The 15,967-nt window shown below is 32.8% G+C and overlaps 2 protein-coding genes and 1 pseudogene across 2 annotated transcripts; 1 reads left to right on the top strand and 2 right to left on the bottom strand.

Annotated features, from left to right (window-relative positions):
• Positions 1-3,179: 3,179 nt before the first annotated feature.
• LOC125810056 (uncharacterized) lies at positions 3,180-6,030 on the bottom strand. Its single transcript, XM_049489572.1, has 2 exons — positions 5,624-6,030; positions 3,180-4,106 (listed from the first exon to the last, which is right to left on the bottom strand). The coding sequence occupies exons 1-2, from the start codon at positions 5,994-5,996 to the stop codon at positions 3,412-3,414; spliced, it is 1,068 nt and encodes a 355-aa protein (XP_049345529.1). The 5' UTR covers positions 5,997-6,030; the 3' UTR covers positions 3,180-3,411.
• A 4,786-nt stretch (positions 6,031-10,816) lies between these two features.
• On the top strand, positions 10,817-12,107 carry LOC125810047 (putative pentatricopeptide repeat-containing protein At1g03510). The gene has a single exon (XM_049489563.1). The coding sequence runs from the start codon at positions 10,817-10,819 to the stop codon at positions 12,101-12,103; it is 1,287 nt and encodes a 428-aa protein (XP_049345520.1). The 3' UTR covers positions 12,104-12,107.
• A 2,229-nt stretch (positions 12,108-14,336) lies between these two features.
• LOC125810114 (F-box protein At3g07870-like) lies at positions 14,337-15,520 on the bottom strand (annotated as a pseudogene).
• Between the last annotated feature and the right edge of the window lie 447 nt (positions 15,521-15,967).

Below are 15,967 nucleotides of genomic sequence, written 5' to 3'. Positions count from 1 at the left end.
TCAACACACTTTTGCTATGATTATGATAAGTTCTCTTAACCAAATCATTTCCTTATTTTCTTATTCTTTAAAAGTTGATGTTAAGGATTTACCTATTAAGCAAATAAATCATATTATTAAATTTGAAAATAGTTAAAGTGGCAACAAAATATATAAAGTAATAACATTGAATAATGAAATAACTACTTTTGAAATAGACATAATTTTCTCATATCAATAATTTTATGAATACCAATCAAAGTTTAGACATCTGTTTACACAATTAAAAATGAAATAGAGTGTGATTTTTTTAAACGTATATAGCATAATTTATAGGGGATATGATATTATATAAAATAGCCAATAATATAAGGGTAAATCACATAAATATGCTACATTAAGAAAATATTTACTATCTATGGCAATATAATTTTTCTAACTAAATATAACAATTTTTTTGAATTAAAAAAATTGTACAGTTTATGTTCGCCTCTTTCTCTGCCTTTTTTCTCTTCCTCCTCTTTTCTTTTTTTATTCTTCTTCTTCTCGTCTTTTTCTTTGCCATTCTTTCTCTTCCTCCTTTCTTCTTCTTTTTATTCTTCTTTGTCTTTGAATTTTTCATTTAAAGAAATATCTTCAAATAAGTTTTTACCTATATTTCACAATTTTTACCCAAAAACACGACGAGAAGAGGAACAAAAATATCAAAAATTTGTACAAAATCATATTTTCAAGCAGAAATTTCAAATCTCTAAAATTACAGTAACAAGAATTCATCATCGATGGTCATTATAAAGCTTCAAATTTTGAATTAATTATTTGAATTTTACGAATTATTAATTAATTTGGATAGATTGTTCCTACAAATAATTGAAAACGACGTTTGAAGTTTATAACTCAATTTCAAGAAAACTTTGGTTTATCATTGATTTTAGGAGAAATATTAGATTGAAGCTCGAAAAGGTAAAGTTTATAGAACTATATCGCAATTGTATTAAAGTTGTATTAGATATGTTTCATAATTGTATTAAAATTGTATTAAAATCATGAACAATACATTTATAATACATATTGCAAACTTCACACCCTTTTTAGTGATATCAACCAAAATAGTTATGTAACACACTTGTAATACATTTATAATATAATATAGGCACGATACATTTGTAATTCATATTGCAAACATCACTTTTTTTTCTTAGTGATACAAATCAAAATAATTTATAAGATATATAGAATACATGTTTTATTCATAAATAATACATTTATAAGTAATACATATTGCACACTTCACTTCTTTCTTAGTGATACCAACAAGAATAATTTAGGTAACACACTAATAATACACTTATAAGACATGCACAATACATTTTTAATACATATTGTTACCGTCACTCATTTTCTTAGTGATCAAAATAATTTATAAGACACATATAATATAAGTTTTATTCATGAGAAATACATTTATAATACATATATATTGCAACCATCACTCATTTTCTTAGTGATACAAATCAAAATAATTTATAAGACACATATAATATAAATTTTATTCGTGAACAATACATTTTTAATACATATTGCAAACTTTACTCTATTTTTAGTGATACCAACCAAATGATTTAGGTAACACACTTATTATACATTTATAATACGTGCACACTATATTTTTAATACATATTGCAAACATCACTCATGTTCTTAATGATACAAACCAAAATAATTTATAAGAAACATAAAATACATGTTTTATTCATGAATAACACAAGTTTAATTCAGTTTATAGATTATTGTCTTGTCTTTCGTTAGTTACGTTTTTCATTTATTCTTAATTCTCGCTTCTACAACTTTAATATTGTGTAATACACTTTTAATGCAAATTTAATTCATTTTGAAGTTTATTATATGTTACTATTAGATTACTTGTTTAATTCATTATTGATATAAGTTTAATTCACTGTATATATCATTGGCTAGTCTTTCATAAGTTACTTTTTATATTCATGTTTAATTCTCTCTTCTAATTCAACTTTAATATTTGTGTAATACACTTTTAAATACAAGTTAATTCATTTTGCAGTTTATTGGTTGATTTGTTAGGATTGAATTACTTGTTTAATTCACTATTGATACAAGTTTTATTCAGTTTACATATCACATAATGCTCTTTCGTTTGCTACATTTTCCATTCATGTTTAATTCAACTTTAATATGTGTGTAATACATTTTAATTCAAGTTTAATTCATTTGACAGTTTATTATGTTTCTTCATTTGTTACGATTAAATTACTTGTCTAATTAATTATTGATACAAGTTTTATTCAATCTACGAATCATTGACTGCTCATTCATTTGCTACATTTTGTATTCGTGTTTATTTCTCTTCTAATTCAATTTTAATATGTGTATAATACATTTTTAATTCAAGTTTAATTCATTTTGTAGTTTATTGGTGATGCTTCGGAACAAAAAAATGATTAATTTGACCGTATTGGTTTACTTCAATTTATAAGACATGTATAATACATATTTTATTCATTAAGAACATAAGCTCAGAAATTATAGTGGTTGACAACTTAATTTCCAGGGACAAATAGAGAAAGAATGAACTCAGGAATTTATTCTCCCTTTTAGAGGCATAACGAACTAAATGTATGGCTGAAGATTGTGGATCTTTCAATTATAATATTAAAAAATTGACACCTTGCACATGGAGGCAAAAAAAGAGAGAAAGAGGGGACAAATGAAAAGGAGAAAGAGGCGAGACAAAAAACTGAAATATAATAAAATACATAGTATTGTTATATGTTGTTATAAATGGTAATAAATAAAGAGTATATTTAAAATAAGTAATTATTTTTTAAAATGGATTCACCCAAGTAATTATTCCATAATATAATGGGGGTCATTTGACACGTGGGATAAAGATAGTAATCTCGAGATAAAATTTGGGATTAACTTTATCCCATTTTTTATTTGAGATATTAGCTGATCTCGAAAATTATTTTATCCCATGGTGGGATACTATCCCATATAGAAGAAGGTGGGATAAAATAATCCCACCGCGAGATAAATTTGACCTTTTTTCTCAAACAATTTGGACACATGGAGTTCATCCGTTTCACGTTGAAGTTTCCAGTAATGACAATGATAAATACGAGACAATAACAATGGTATGAATGGACCAAAACTGCAACCGGACTCAAAATTGAGAAATTTCATATATGTAGAAGGCAATAAAGACAACAACTTTAGAACATTCAGAGCAAAATTTGAAAGAAAAATAGCTCTAAGTTGTACAAAAAGAACTGGACAGGCAATAAAAAGAGAAACAACAAGCAATTTTGCCAAATGAGAGAACATGCTGTCACTGTAGAAACTAACAACTAAGAATGCTCTACCAGCTCGAAAAAGGGGCAAGCTTGTTGAATATCAAACGATCATCCAAGTCAAATGTCGATAACCAGCCCATTTTGCAGCAAGTCGGACACCAATGGCCAATGCAGCACATATCAGAGGAACCGGGACCTTCCTAACTGCACCGGTAGTTTCCCCTTCACTTTTATTCAAAGGTGTTTTAGAGTGTTGCAGAATGGCCAAAGCAGCGTAAGAAACCATTACTACCAGTCTAACCCAAGGCTCTCCCATAGCAGCTAATGCAGCAGCAGCAGGCATTGCGGAAGACACATAATCTCTTTTTTTGATAAATCGAGCAAAGAAAAACAAGCCTAAGAGAATAAACCAAAAGAACAGCTCGGAAATATAACCTCTCACAGCAGCAAATCCCATTATTCCAGCTGCTGTAAGAAGGTATGGTTGGCTGTTCACAGAATCTGGAACTGCCGCTTCACCAATAGCAAGAACACAAGATGCCAAAATGATGATTGTTGTTAACTCTTGTACTGGTGCATATGCAACTATACTGGAGTAGAAAGCTCGAATGGAGTAAATTGATGATTCAATAAACCTAATTACAGCTGTGATCTGATCCCCTATGAAGTAGTATACAACAGCCAATGCAAGTTTCGAGATGTAACCGAGAAATCGGAAGACAGCACCCACAGCCTTTTTCCAATTATCCAGTTCCCACAAGACAGTCCTCCAGGCATATAGAATAAAGGCCAATGCTGCATATTGACAACAACTACAGAGTTAGTGAAGTACTCAATGTTTATAGCTGGAACATTTTATTCATAAATAGAGAGCTACACATGAAAAGTGCAGAACACGAATGTGAGCTACTACTTAAATGAAAATCGTACGGAAATCAAACGATCAACAAGTACACGAAACTCTAACAGCAGATACATGTTCCCAGCAAGTTCTCCCCCAAACCTACGTGGTATCTTGGGCTTTCTTTCTACTTGTATCAAAAAAAAAAAATTATCAAGCAGCTTATGTACCTCTCATGTGGTCCAAACAAAGAAATAACAGTAAACCCACATCAATTTTGAAGAATTGTTGAAAATATTGTGGCATTCATTGGATTAAGAGAACAGTGACCTCCTTACTGAAGGCTCGAAAATGTTGCTGCACTACCATTAATATCACCAAACAACTCAGCAGCAGCTATACTCAACTACATAACCCTCTGCCTAGACTGCACATTCAGCTAAATCAGTGCCCACATATAGAAAATTGACAAATTAGCTTATATATATATATATATATATATACACACACACACCTACTTTGCCAAGAGGTAGCAGGAGCACAATGACCTTAGCCCAAACCTACTTAAACAACCTAAAGTAGGTTATCTTTAACTAGCATATGGTTTTCTGGAATTGTGTAAAGTTCAATTCCTCCTTCTGGTGCTTTTCTTATAACAACTACTTTACTAAATATAAAGAGAAGAGAGGCTAATAGATAATCCACAATTCAGGCTATTAAGACTTTCCCCTGGAAATGTCTATAATTTCCATTTTAGATGAGAGCTAACCAGAATCAAACAGGAGGATAGGTAGTCCTAGTTTACCATTATTAAGCTATTATCATAAGCCATTGAACTGTTAGTAGGAAATAACAACATTCACTTTATAAAGATCACATTTTTTTCCCGCTTCATTCAAATAAGAGCAGCACTCGTTCAGACTCGTCCATCGCACAGAATGATCTCTATCCTCATCTCAATATCTTTTATCTGTTCCCATTATGAATTCTCTTATCACTACACTAGCAAACAGCAGCACATGAAACATCAAACTAAGTAAAATAGAAAAACAAAAGCTTGACTACAATCAGACTGTAAAAAGATTAGTTTCACAGACATATCAATCAATCAACTAAGCCTGCTTGGGGTCGACTATATATTTATATCCACTTTGTTGGTGGGAGGTAGAAGGTACCCCGCGGAATTAGTCGAATTGCCAGCAAGCTAGTCCAAACACCACTGTTATCTAAAGGAAGTAAAACAGAAAAACAAAAGCTGACTTCTTTTCTTTTTGTACGGGCAATTCAATTCTCATACAGCAATACCAAAGCCAGATTACAATCAGACTACCAAAAGATTAGTTTCAAAGACATATCAATCAATCAATGCCTTCTGGGGTCGACAATATGAATCATTTATAACCATTCTACTTTATTTGGGGCATTTTTTTTCCCTACAAAAAGAACATGTGATAGAGCTTTTTCGATATACCTATGAACCAAGGCCATCTAACAGGCTTATCAGGAGCTTCTTTAGTCAAGTATCTGAATCTATCAGGCATTGTGCTCTCTCCACGAACATCAATTTCAGCTTTATCAACACTGTTTCCATAATCTACTCCACTACTCTCAGCTTTCGCAATAAACCCATTTTTCCTACGTAATTGAAATCCACAATTACTAGTGAAAATCCCAGAACATTTGTGTTTCAGTTCGAGTTTGAAAGGCTTAATTCTGGCAACAGATGAGGGAAAATCAAGAATCTGATTATGAGAGAAAGCATTAGAAGGAAAATTTGAGGAGATTTTATGGGTTTTCTTGAGAGTGGGAATTGAAGATGAGAGAAATGAGAGAGTAATCGACATTGTTGTTAAGGGTTTAGAGTTTTGCCATTACCAGAAAATTTGTCACTCAGAAGAATGGTGTTTGGGGTTTGCGAAATCCGGTAGCCCGCCAGACAACCCGGTGACCCGACCCAAAAAATTCATTACATTTTTAAATTGAAATTTTTTATGCATAAATTATGTAAAAATTAGGTGAGATAACCAATTTTCAGGTCTGCTGTGTGTTTCAAGTAATAGGAAAATAGTTGTATTTTAGTGCAATTTTTTTTTTCCAGATGTGTTGTATAGTTTAGATTTCTTTCTTTTTTTTCGATATAACTATTTTTTGATTGGTATGACTTGATCAAAAATATTATTAATACCATACATAGTGCAGTATCATATTAACAATTGTCTATATTTTTCTTGTGTTTTATGTTATTATCATTAAATAGTTTATTTTATTTTATTTATTCATAAACGTGTTGAAAAATTTCTTCAATTGGTAACATATGACGAGGGCTTTGACATAGCTTTAGGGAGCGGAACATGGTGGCGGATCTACTTGCAAAAGAGGGCTTAGAAGGAAACTTTTTGAAGCATAGTTAGGAATTATTTTTGCTAGAGATTTTTTTACTTTGACTTGTAATAGTAACTTAGCTACACATTTTGACTACTCATTTAGTTTCTACGATCCGACTTTTTGTTATGAAGCATAATTAATATAGTTATCTTATTTCAACCAAAAGAATTATGATGAGGAGTTTCATTTTTATTTTACTCATAAAGAAAATTAAAGATAAAATAATTTATTACATAATATCATTGCGTATTCTTTTGCATATGTAACAATTTGTTTTTGTCTCTGTTTTTTTCTTTCTTGAAATGTATTATAAGTTTTTCTTTTTCAATTTTTATTACTTTGTGAATGTAATAATGTAGGTTATTTTTTATGTCTTAGTTACATAACTATGAAAATTTAAGCCTACTTATTATTTAATTGTGGCCTTTAAAATAGTAATGTGACACATCTCTTATGCAGCCAAATCATTTAGTATCATTTTTCTTTTCTTCTTCTTTGACTCCCTTTATTTTCGCCATTCATTTATTCATTTTTACAAATAAAATCATTGCATAATGTATTTAATGTCTAATAAAATTATATATTCAAGTTGTTAGTAACTCATATCTCTCTATCTTCTTAATAACTTTACTCTAAAATAATATTCATAACTCTTGTTTGTTCATTTTCATATTTTTAAAAATATTTATCAATGTGTAAAAGAATGTAATAATAAAGCCACAACATAGAACTTCTAAAACTTTTTTTTAAGATCGGTTTTTGCATAGAGGATCAAGTACTCCTACAAAAGATAGAGGAAATTAAAACAAAAAAAATAATATTTTCAACTTAATATATATAATAGATTATTGTTTCAAAATATGATCTCTTATTTCATTTACTTTACCACTTATATATCCTAAATTTCTTGCTTGCTATGTACATATGAAAGGTTTGTACTTGAAAAGAGGCAAATAATTTCTATTTTGCATATTGAAAAAAATAAATTAAAGAACATATCATATCCTAGATGAAGATAAGATCTACATTGTATTCTCTACCACTGACATACTACATTATTAAAATAACTATCAATCTATAATGAAATATATTAATTTATTATTTTTCATATAGACGCACGAAGCATGGATGTGGTTGCTTGGAGTAGTTTGATCTCAGCTTACACGTTTCAAGGGAAGGCAAGAACTGCACTTAATATTTTTGAGCAAATGGAGAAAGCTAATGTCAGTCTTGATGGAATTACTTCCCTTGGGATTTTGAAAGCTTGTAGTCATGCTGGACTACCTGATGAAGCACAAAAGTAATTTTCTCGTATGAGAGTTCGATGTGGTGTTGAAGCAAGCAGCGATCACTATGCTTGTTTTATAGATGCATTGAGTAGTGTGGGGAGATTGCATCAGGCCTATGACGTTATAAGGAAAATGCCAGTGAAGGTGACTGCAAAAGCTTGGGGATTGGCTTTTGTCTTTTAAACTTAATTTATCTATAATATTTTATCCCTTTTCGGCCTACGTGGCACTATCCTTGAAAAATTTGTCAACATGCGCTGGGCCCACAAGATAGTGCCACATAGGCCAAAAAGGGATAGAATATTACATATAAAATAAGTTCGGAGGTAATAGGACCTTAGTAAGGGTTAGGTGTGTCTCGGGGATTTCGGGCATAGGCTGGGGGGTACTTATGCATTTTCCCTATTTTTAGTGATATCATGAATTTTGAGTAAATAAAAATTAGAAACTTAACTCATTTGACTAATCCATATTTTATCCATAGTTTACCCATATTTTTATGCGTTGAATATGGGTATCAACCCATATTTTACTCATGTAAAAAGTCATTCACCCAACCCATTAAAATATGGGTGGATTGGGCGGATTACCGAAATATGAGCTCATTTTGCCGGCCAGAAAACTGCTCACTCGGAAGAGTGGGAGGTTTTGTAAAATTCGGTAATCCGATGAACCCGACCCGCAAACAATTCATACAAAATGGGAAGTTATTAGTTGTGATTTTTGAGTTGGGCTAGGGAGATAAGTGATTTTCTTATTTATTATGGTATATTTTACACAAATATCATACTGTTAAAAAGCTAATTACATTATATTCATATTTTTCTAAAAAATTACAAATATTTCTTAAAATTTAAGGATTTCGGATACATTGAGCCTCGGTTTCAGATACATCACTCAACGTCTTGATACATTGCTCCCAGTTTCGAATACATCACTCAACGTTCGATACATCACGTTCTGATACATTACTTTTGTTGATACAAGACACACCTACCTGATATATCACTTAACGTCTCGTTACATTACCTTTGTTGATACAAGATAAACGTGTCTCGATATATCGCGTAAGAGTGATGTATCCGAGAATAAGATAGAGTAGAGATTTTTGTAATATTTTTAAATGGTAGATAATTTTAGAGAATATGGTAAAATAAATTGTATATTTAGGTAATTTTTGCTTTATTTATTGTGTTTGATATTATGTAAGTAGAAAATATTATTTTAAAAATAGTTATATTTTATTTAAATATTAGAAATTGAATGCGAGAGTAGGGGTGATAGGGGACGAGGGCTATGGTGTTAGAGATGGGGTGGGAGTGGATTAAAGGGTGGGGTTGAGATAGTTAATGTGAAATACTATTTGTAAAATTTATTTAGCAATTTTTGCTTCGTTAAAAAAGGATTAGGAGTCAAGAAAGAATGGTTTTGTGCGTATTGTAAAGAAGTTGTTTATTTCTCTCATCTTTTTTCGATAGCCTAATCTTCTCATTTTTGTTTTTATTTTTATCCTTAGTTATTTATTATTTCAGTATTTTATATTGTAATTCAATAGTTAAATGTTGTCGTTATAATTTGATTATCGGTGCTTATCTAATAATTGCGTAATTGTGTCGAGAACTTGGGTTTGTTACATATATGATACTTTTATTAGACCTGTTTTGGAATTTTAATAGTTGAATGAATAAGAAATGTTTAACCATATGGTATTAAAAATCAACTTACTCAATTAATTCAAATTCACATCACATAGAGACCATTAAAAGAGAAATGCATCCTTACATGAAAATTTTCTGAAATTTCTGACTTAAAACTTTATTTATTCGATTATTTGATATTTAAAATACACTAAAACAATCCATTTGAATTCACGTGGCATAGGATCCATTAAGAGGAAATGCTCCCTTCATTAAATTTCTTCATTCCAAAATTCAAACTCTATTTTTTTGGTTCAATCATCCCGTATTTAAAAATATTTAACTCAATTTTACATCATATAGAGTTCGTTAAAAGAGAAAATGCACCCTGCTCAAAATTTCGACTCAACTTTTTTTTAACTCTCTAGTATTTAAACCCTTTAAAAATTAATTCGAATAAACACCACATATGATCTATCAAAAGGGAAATGCAATTTATTTAAAATTCAGATTCAAAATCTCTAATTAAGGAAATATCTGACCATAGAATTTGCGAATTCAACCTGAAGTTAAATTTTCAAATATTTAAGAATTTGAAAAATAAAAAAAAAATTATTTCTACTTTTTCTCTATCCAAATTACTCGCAAAAAGAAAAAAAAAACAGGTACTTCAATTTATATCTATGATTCCAATTTTTAGATTTTTTTTTTTTTACTTTAAAAACAATAACAACTTTCTTTTTTTCAAATTTCACAATAGAACATAATCACGCCAGCTAAATATTTGAAAATCTCTCATTCATCCCATCGCACTCTTTGACTTTGGTGGAACTCACACCTTTTTGTTCCTTTGGAGGGAGCACTCGCAACCTCAAAGTTAGAAGTGAAGAGTGTTTACCATCTGAGCAACTCTCTCTCATCGGAGTAATAAGCTCATTTGTGTGTTTCATATTATTCACTTAGAGGTCATTGTTTTATTGGTTGTTTGGCTTGTCAAATATCATGACATAATTTCTAAGAATAAGTTATTTGTTTGCAAAAATATCCTCGAAAAATAAGTTGTTTGTTTATAAAAGAGGGTTTTAAGAGGGTACTTTTATTATTTTACATTTTTATCGAGAGATAAGTTATCCCGCGATTAGTAATCCACCCACAAGTAGGGATAACTTATCGAAGTCGTAATTATTAATCCTGTGATAATTTATTCTACACTTTGTAACCAAACACATAATTGAGGGGTACTAAAAACTTATTCCAAAATTATTTTTCTTTATCTATCACACCAAACAGTCCGTTACGACCTTGTTTTATTGGTATATATATTCAAAACAAGGCGGCAAAAAACTCAAAGCAATGAGTTATTTTTCTTCAAACTTCCAACGTTTGCTCTCTTACACAAAACTCTTAACATCTCATGTCAATCAAGGCAAACATGAACAAGCCCTTTCTCTTTTCCACCAAATCCATTCAACTCTCTCCCATTCACTCGACCCCTTCGTGTTCCCTCTTGCCCTCAAATCTTGCGCCGCGCTGAGTTTCTCTCAGCTCGGCGCAACCATTCACGCACACACAACCAAAGCCTCTTTCATTTCCAACCCCTTTGTCGCTTGTGCATTAGTCGACATGTATGGGAAATGTGTCTCCGTAGAGTACGCACGCCAACTGTTTGATGAATCTCCTGAGAGAAATGTAGTCGTTTGGAACTCGATGATCTCGGTTTACGCACATTGTAATGATGTTGGAAGGGCGTTGGAGTTGTTTCGAGTGATGGATGTGGAGCCTAATCCTTCTACTTTTAACGCGATTATCGCGGGGTTGGCGGACACGGAGGATGGGTTTAGTAGGGCTGTTTTGTGTTACAGAGAGATGGGGAGGATGGGGTTGAAGCCGAATTTGATTACGGTGCTTGCATTGTTGCGTGCTTGTCTTGGTACGGCGGATGTGAATTTGATCGAACAGATTCATGGGTATTCGATAAGGAATGATATTGATCCAGATCCGCAATTGAGGAGTGGATTAATTGAGGCTTATGGGCGTTGCGGGTGTCTTGAGAAAGCTCATCTTGTGTTTCTTAGTATGAGAAACAGGGATGTGGTTGCTTGGAGTAGTTTGATATCAGCTTACGCGTTTCACGGGCAGGCAAGAACCGCACTTGAAGTTTTTGAGCAAATGCAGAAGGCTAATGTCAGGCCTGATGGAATTACTTTTCTTGGGGTTTTGAAAGCTTGTAGTCATGCTGGACTAGCTGATGAAGCACAGATGTACTTTTCTCGTATGAGGGTTCGTTATGGTGTTGAAGCAAGCAGTGATCATTATGCTTGTTTGATAGATGTATTGAGTAGGTCAGGAAGATTGCATCAGGCGTATGACGTTATTAGGAAAATGCCAGTGAAAGTGACTGCGAAAGCTTGGGGAGCACTACTTGCTTCTTGTCGAACTTATGGAGAAGTCGAGCTGGCAGAAATAGCTGGAAGAGCTTTATTTGAAGTAGAACCTGAGAATCCTGCTAATTTTGTGATTCTGGCAAGAATTTATTCTAGTAATGGGCAATTTGAGGAAGCGGAAAGACTCAGAAGAGAGATGATCAAGAGGGGTATGAAAACAGCCCCAGGTAGCAGCTGGGTAGTACATCAAGATTGACTTATCCTGGTTCTTTTGGCTGGTTCAGGTGATAATTAATTCACTGAAATTTCATCTTTATGAGACGTTTATGAGACGTCAATTGTACTGAGGCGTTTTTAGAGAATGGAAGAAACAGAAAGTGATAGGCCCCAGTAACAATAACGCTGCAAAGATTCAATAGTTTTCTTGTTATACATAAAAATGATTGAAACAGAGATGTCTATTGTGAAGTTCCATGTAATTTGAACTCGAGCTGTATTTGCTTTTGGATAGTGTTCTTTGCCCTGACGCTAAAACTTAGATGGGATTGTTTCTGTTGCATGTTTTAGCTCTAATAGACGGACATCGGACTAAAGGATAGTATTTCTATGTTCCAGTAGTATGACCAGCTTTAATATAGATGGTCAATTAAACTCTCAGACAGTCAAGACTGTTGATAGTGAACCAAGTGAGAAGTATGTAAATTCTGCCTATCAAATCACACCCCTAGTTGCAGTTTCAATTGTGATTATTCGTCTTCTGTGATTGTGTTCGTCATCAAATTAGATATTCACATTCATTGAGCCCTAGATGTGTGGTATCAGTGATATATATACAAGTTCAAGTGAAGTACGTACCTATCTCGTTTGGTAAGGCTGACTTTTATAGCAGCATTTAGTGAAGCTGCTTCTAGCCCTAATTCCTTGATTGAGTATACACGTCCATTGGTGTATATATATTCACATTCAGTGAGCCTAAATGTGAGGTATCAGCGGCAGAAAAGAAATCAAGTCTTTCGAGTATGGATCGTTCTAAAAACATTTGATCGATATACAAAGAAGAGTAGCAAGTAGCAACATCATGTTAATTGGACTTGACATTCATACAACACTAGTTGAATCAGAATGGCCTTGAGCAATTTTTGAACTAAGTTCCTTGAATCATATCGAAGAAGCTACTGTATTGAGTACTAGTAGCAAAATTGAGATCTATGTTGTTGCGATTTCCAAAACTCGTGAAATTAAAGAAGTGACTGACTGAATATCTAAGTATAGCGGTGTTTTAGTTACAGAACTCCGCCAACATCGATTTTTTGTCGTACAATAAGGATGCCACACAAAATTGTCCAACTATCAAAAAACTGAGGAAGTGGATGGGTGATGAACAACTCCCCGAAAACAACAAGAAGGCGATCTATGATCTCAGTCTAGGGACAGTAAACAAACTGCTATATGGAGCAATGTAGCATATGAAATCATGTAATGTAACTCGAAATCAGACTTTGTGTGACATATACTTGAAAAATATGCAACAAAATATTCGATCTATACAGTTAAGTCCTCGTATAATATGCTTAGGTTCAGCTTTTGAAATGCATCCATGTGGCCATGGCTGCAAATAGCTCAACCCATGATGCTTGTCTAGATCAAAATAATGATCTTTCTTGATCAGAAAAGGGTGACAACGTACTCAAACATATCAAGAAGGTAAAGGAGAACTATCCCTGCTTGTGTTGTTTAGACGATCTGGAGAGCATAGAAGACGTCTTGAAGACAAGGTCGCAACAATTCATACTAAGTATAGATCTTTGAGACTTTTAGCCCTTTGCTGCACTGATATTGTACATGCTATTGTACAGGTCCATTACTAGCTTAATACTTGGTTTACAAAGTGAAGAAAATGCACTTACCTTGTTAAAAAAAAAAAAAAACTAGTGAGGGTTGAGCTAAATTAGGAATTATGCATTTACTTCATCATGCCATTTTCGACATCACAGATAAGTATGAAAATTATGACTATCAAATCACACTAGAAGTAATGACATGGTAATTATGTGCATAACTGCATATGCAGCCAAATAGTCAGACAAGTGCAATTGATGAGACACATAACACCTTATTGCCCGATTTAGCAACCTTAAAAGGACGAATCATATTTAACTCAAAAAAAACAAAAACAATGAAACACGATCGAATAGTAACATCACAATAACTACAAGAAGATAATATGGCAATCAACTGATACAAAAAAGAAATCCCAACAATTAAACTGAAAATACATCAAAAGGCAATAGGAGTACAGTAACAACTAATGTCACACACGTAAATGGAAAACAAAAGTTCAACATTCAGAACATTATAATTTTCAGATACCAAATTTGATAAAACGTCTTTCACTTCCACATTACCTTGAAACAGTCATGAACTTTGGTGAAATACCCTACCTTCTGATCACATTCTTCTTTATTGTATCGATAAATTCTGAAGTCCAGCTACTCATTAAGTCCATAAACCTCCATTCCTCCCAAGAACCCACCCGAACTGACATTGTTTCGATTGAACAAAATAAGTAATACCCGGTAATTCTGAACATAAAACAACGAAGAGATCCCTTGAATACCAAGACTCGTATTTCGTCCACTATTTGGGTCATAAGAAACAAGATCATTTCTTCTAGTTGAAAACAAAACTTCACCATTGTTCCTAAATCCAACTACTTTCTCCATACCTGCAACCAAATTTATATGATACAATCTACTCCAAGATTCCAAAACTCCATACTGCTTCATCACCCATACTTCACATGAATCACCACCTATCTCACACCCATACTTAACAACAACAAGTGATTCCTCAAACAACATAATCGATAAATTCGTTGTAGTTACACCAACTAAAGCATCCGGCAACATAATCTCCCCAAGCACCTCATTTGCTATACTAAAAGTTTTAACTAAACTCCAAAGGTCACCACCATTCACAACCACATCAGACGCAATCCAATGTACAACCCCATTTACAAAAGCCTGAGGCAACAAAAACTTCTCCATACAATTCTTAATCTCAACTCCTACCACTCTCCTCCAAACCCCACTATTAATCGAATAAATTTCAATCTCAGGAGCACCACTATATACGAACCCATCATTCATATGATACACAAGTTTAACCAACTTTTAAAGTCATCAGTCTCAGGCAAATTAGCACCAAATCCAAGAACACACATATGAGGCCACTAAGGCTTAATCGAAGGCATAGGAATACTTATAAACTTATGAATCGAAGGGTTCCACAAAACGAGACTCCGCAATTGACCAAGCAAATCGTCATACAAACACACGATGTCATTGCAGCTACCAACAATTTTGAAATACCCTAGGTTCGATTTGAAAGGGAAATTCAATTCCGATGTAAAATCTAAGGAAAAGGGTTGATTCTTAGAGTCTTGAAACAATGAATAGTTCTCTCTTTTGCGAGTTCTATCGAAATGCCTAACAAGAAAGGTATTGGAACGCAGGATTTGGGCGAGATGAGCGGAGATGAAAGGAAAATTAGTGATGAGTGAATGCCATGATTTGCAGACAACTATAAATCGAATTAAGGATTTAACGGGAAGTTTCAGTAGGATTTCTCTCAAAAGTTCAGAACAAAAGTAGGTGGAGTCGGAATCAGTCATTGATCAATTTTGAGAGAGAGAGAGATAGGAAGAACCCTAGTTATGGAAGACATTTTGGTAAATTTGCTTTAAATATTGAGATGTCGGGGCGGGGCGGGGCAAGACATGTTTAGATTTTTTAAATAAAAATCATGCGGTGTAGGGAGGGTTGCTGGTTTGGAATAAACCCAATGCTAAAATCGCTAAGCTATTTCTTTCACTTATCTTTTGTTTAGGACCTTTAGGCCAGAAAATCCAGAAATCATATACTTACCGGCTTAACCTTTTATTTGCGTTTTATTAGATTAATAATCTTATAACTTATTCTTAAAAAATCAGTAATAATGTTTCTTTTGTCCTTGTGTTACGTTAAGTGAGAATTACATTGTCTAGTTATTGTTGGGGGATCGCTTCAAGTCTATTTCCAAATATGGGTGAATTTATGAAGTAATTATGTGGAAAGTTAAG

Source organism: Solanum verrucosum, unplaced genomic scaffold (genome assembly GCF_900185275.1).
Source record: "Solanum verrucosum unplaced genomic scaffold, falcon-dt-bn FXZP01000281.1, whole genome shotgun sequence".
NCBI lineage: Eukaryota > Viridiplantae > Streptophyta > Magnoliopsida > Solanales > Solanaceae > Solanum > Solanum verrucosum.
The sequence above is the reverse complement of the archived record's forward strand: the minus strand, read 5'-3'. Positions and strand labels throughout refer to the sequence as shown.

What these genes read in the sequence shown, in the direction of transcription:
- LOC125810056 (XM_049489572.1), bottom strand. Translation starts at nt 5,996, where the DNA reads ATGTCGATTACTCTCTCATTTCTCTCATCTTCAATTCCCACTCTCAAG. An exon ending in TAGATGGCCTTGGTTCATAG is followed by an intron (nt 4,107 to 5,623) that starts GTATATCGAAAA and finishes GTCAATATGCAG; the next exon opens with CATTGGCCTTTATTCTATAT.
- LOC125810047 (XM_049489563.1), top strand. Translation starts at nt 10,817, where the DNA reads ATGAGTTATTTTTCTTCAAACTTCCAACGTTTGCTCTCTTACACAAAA.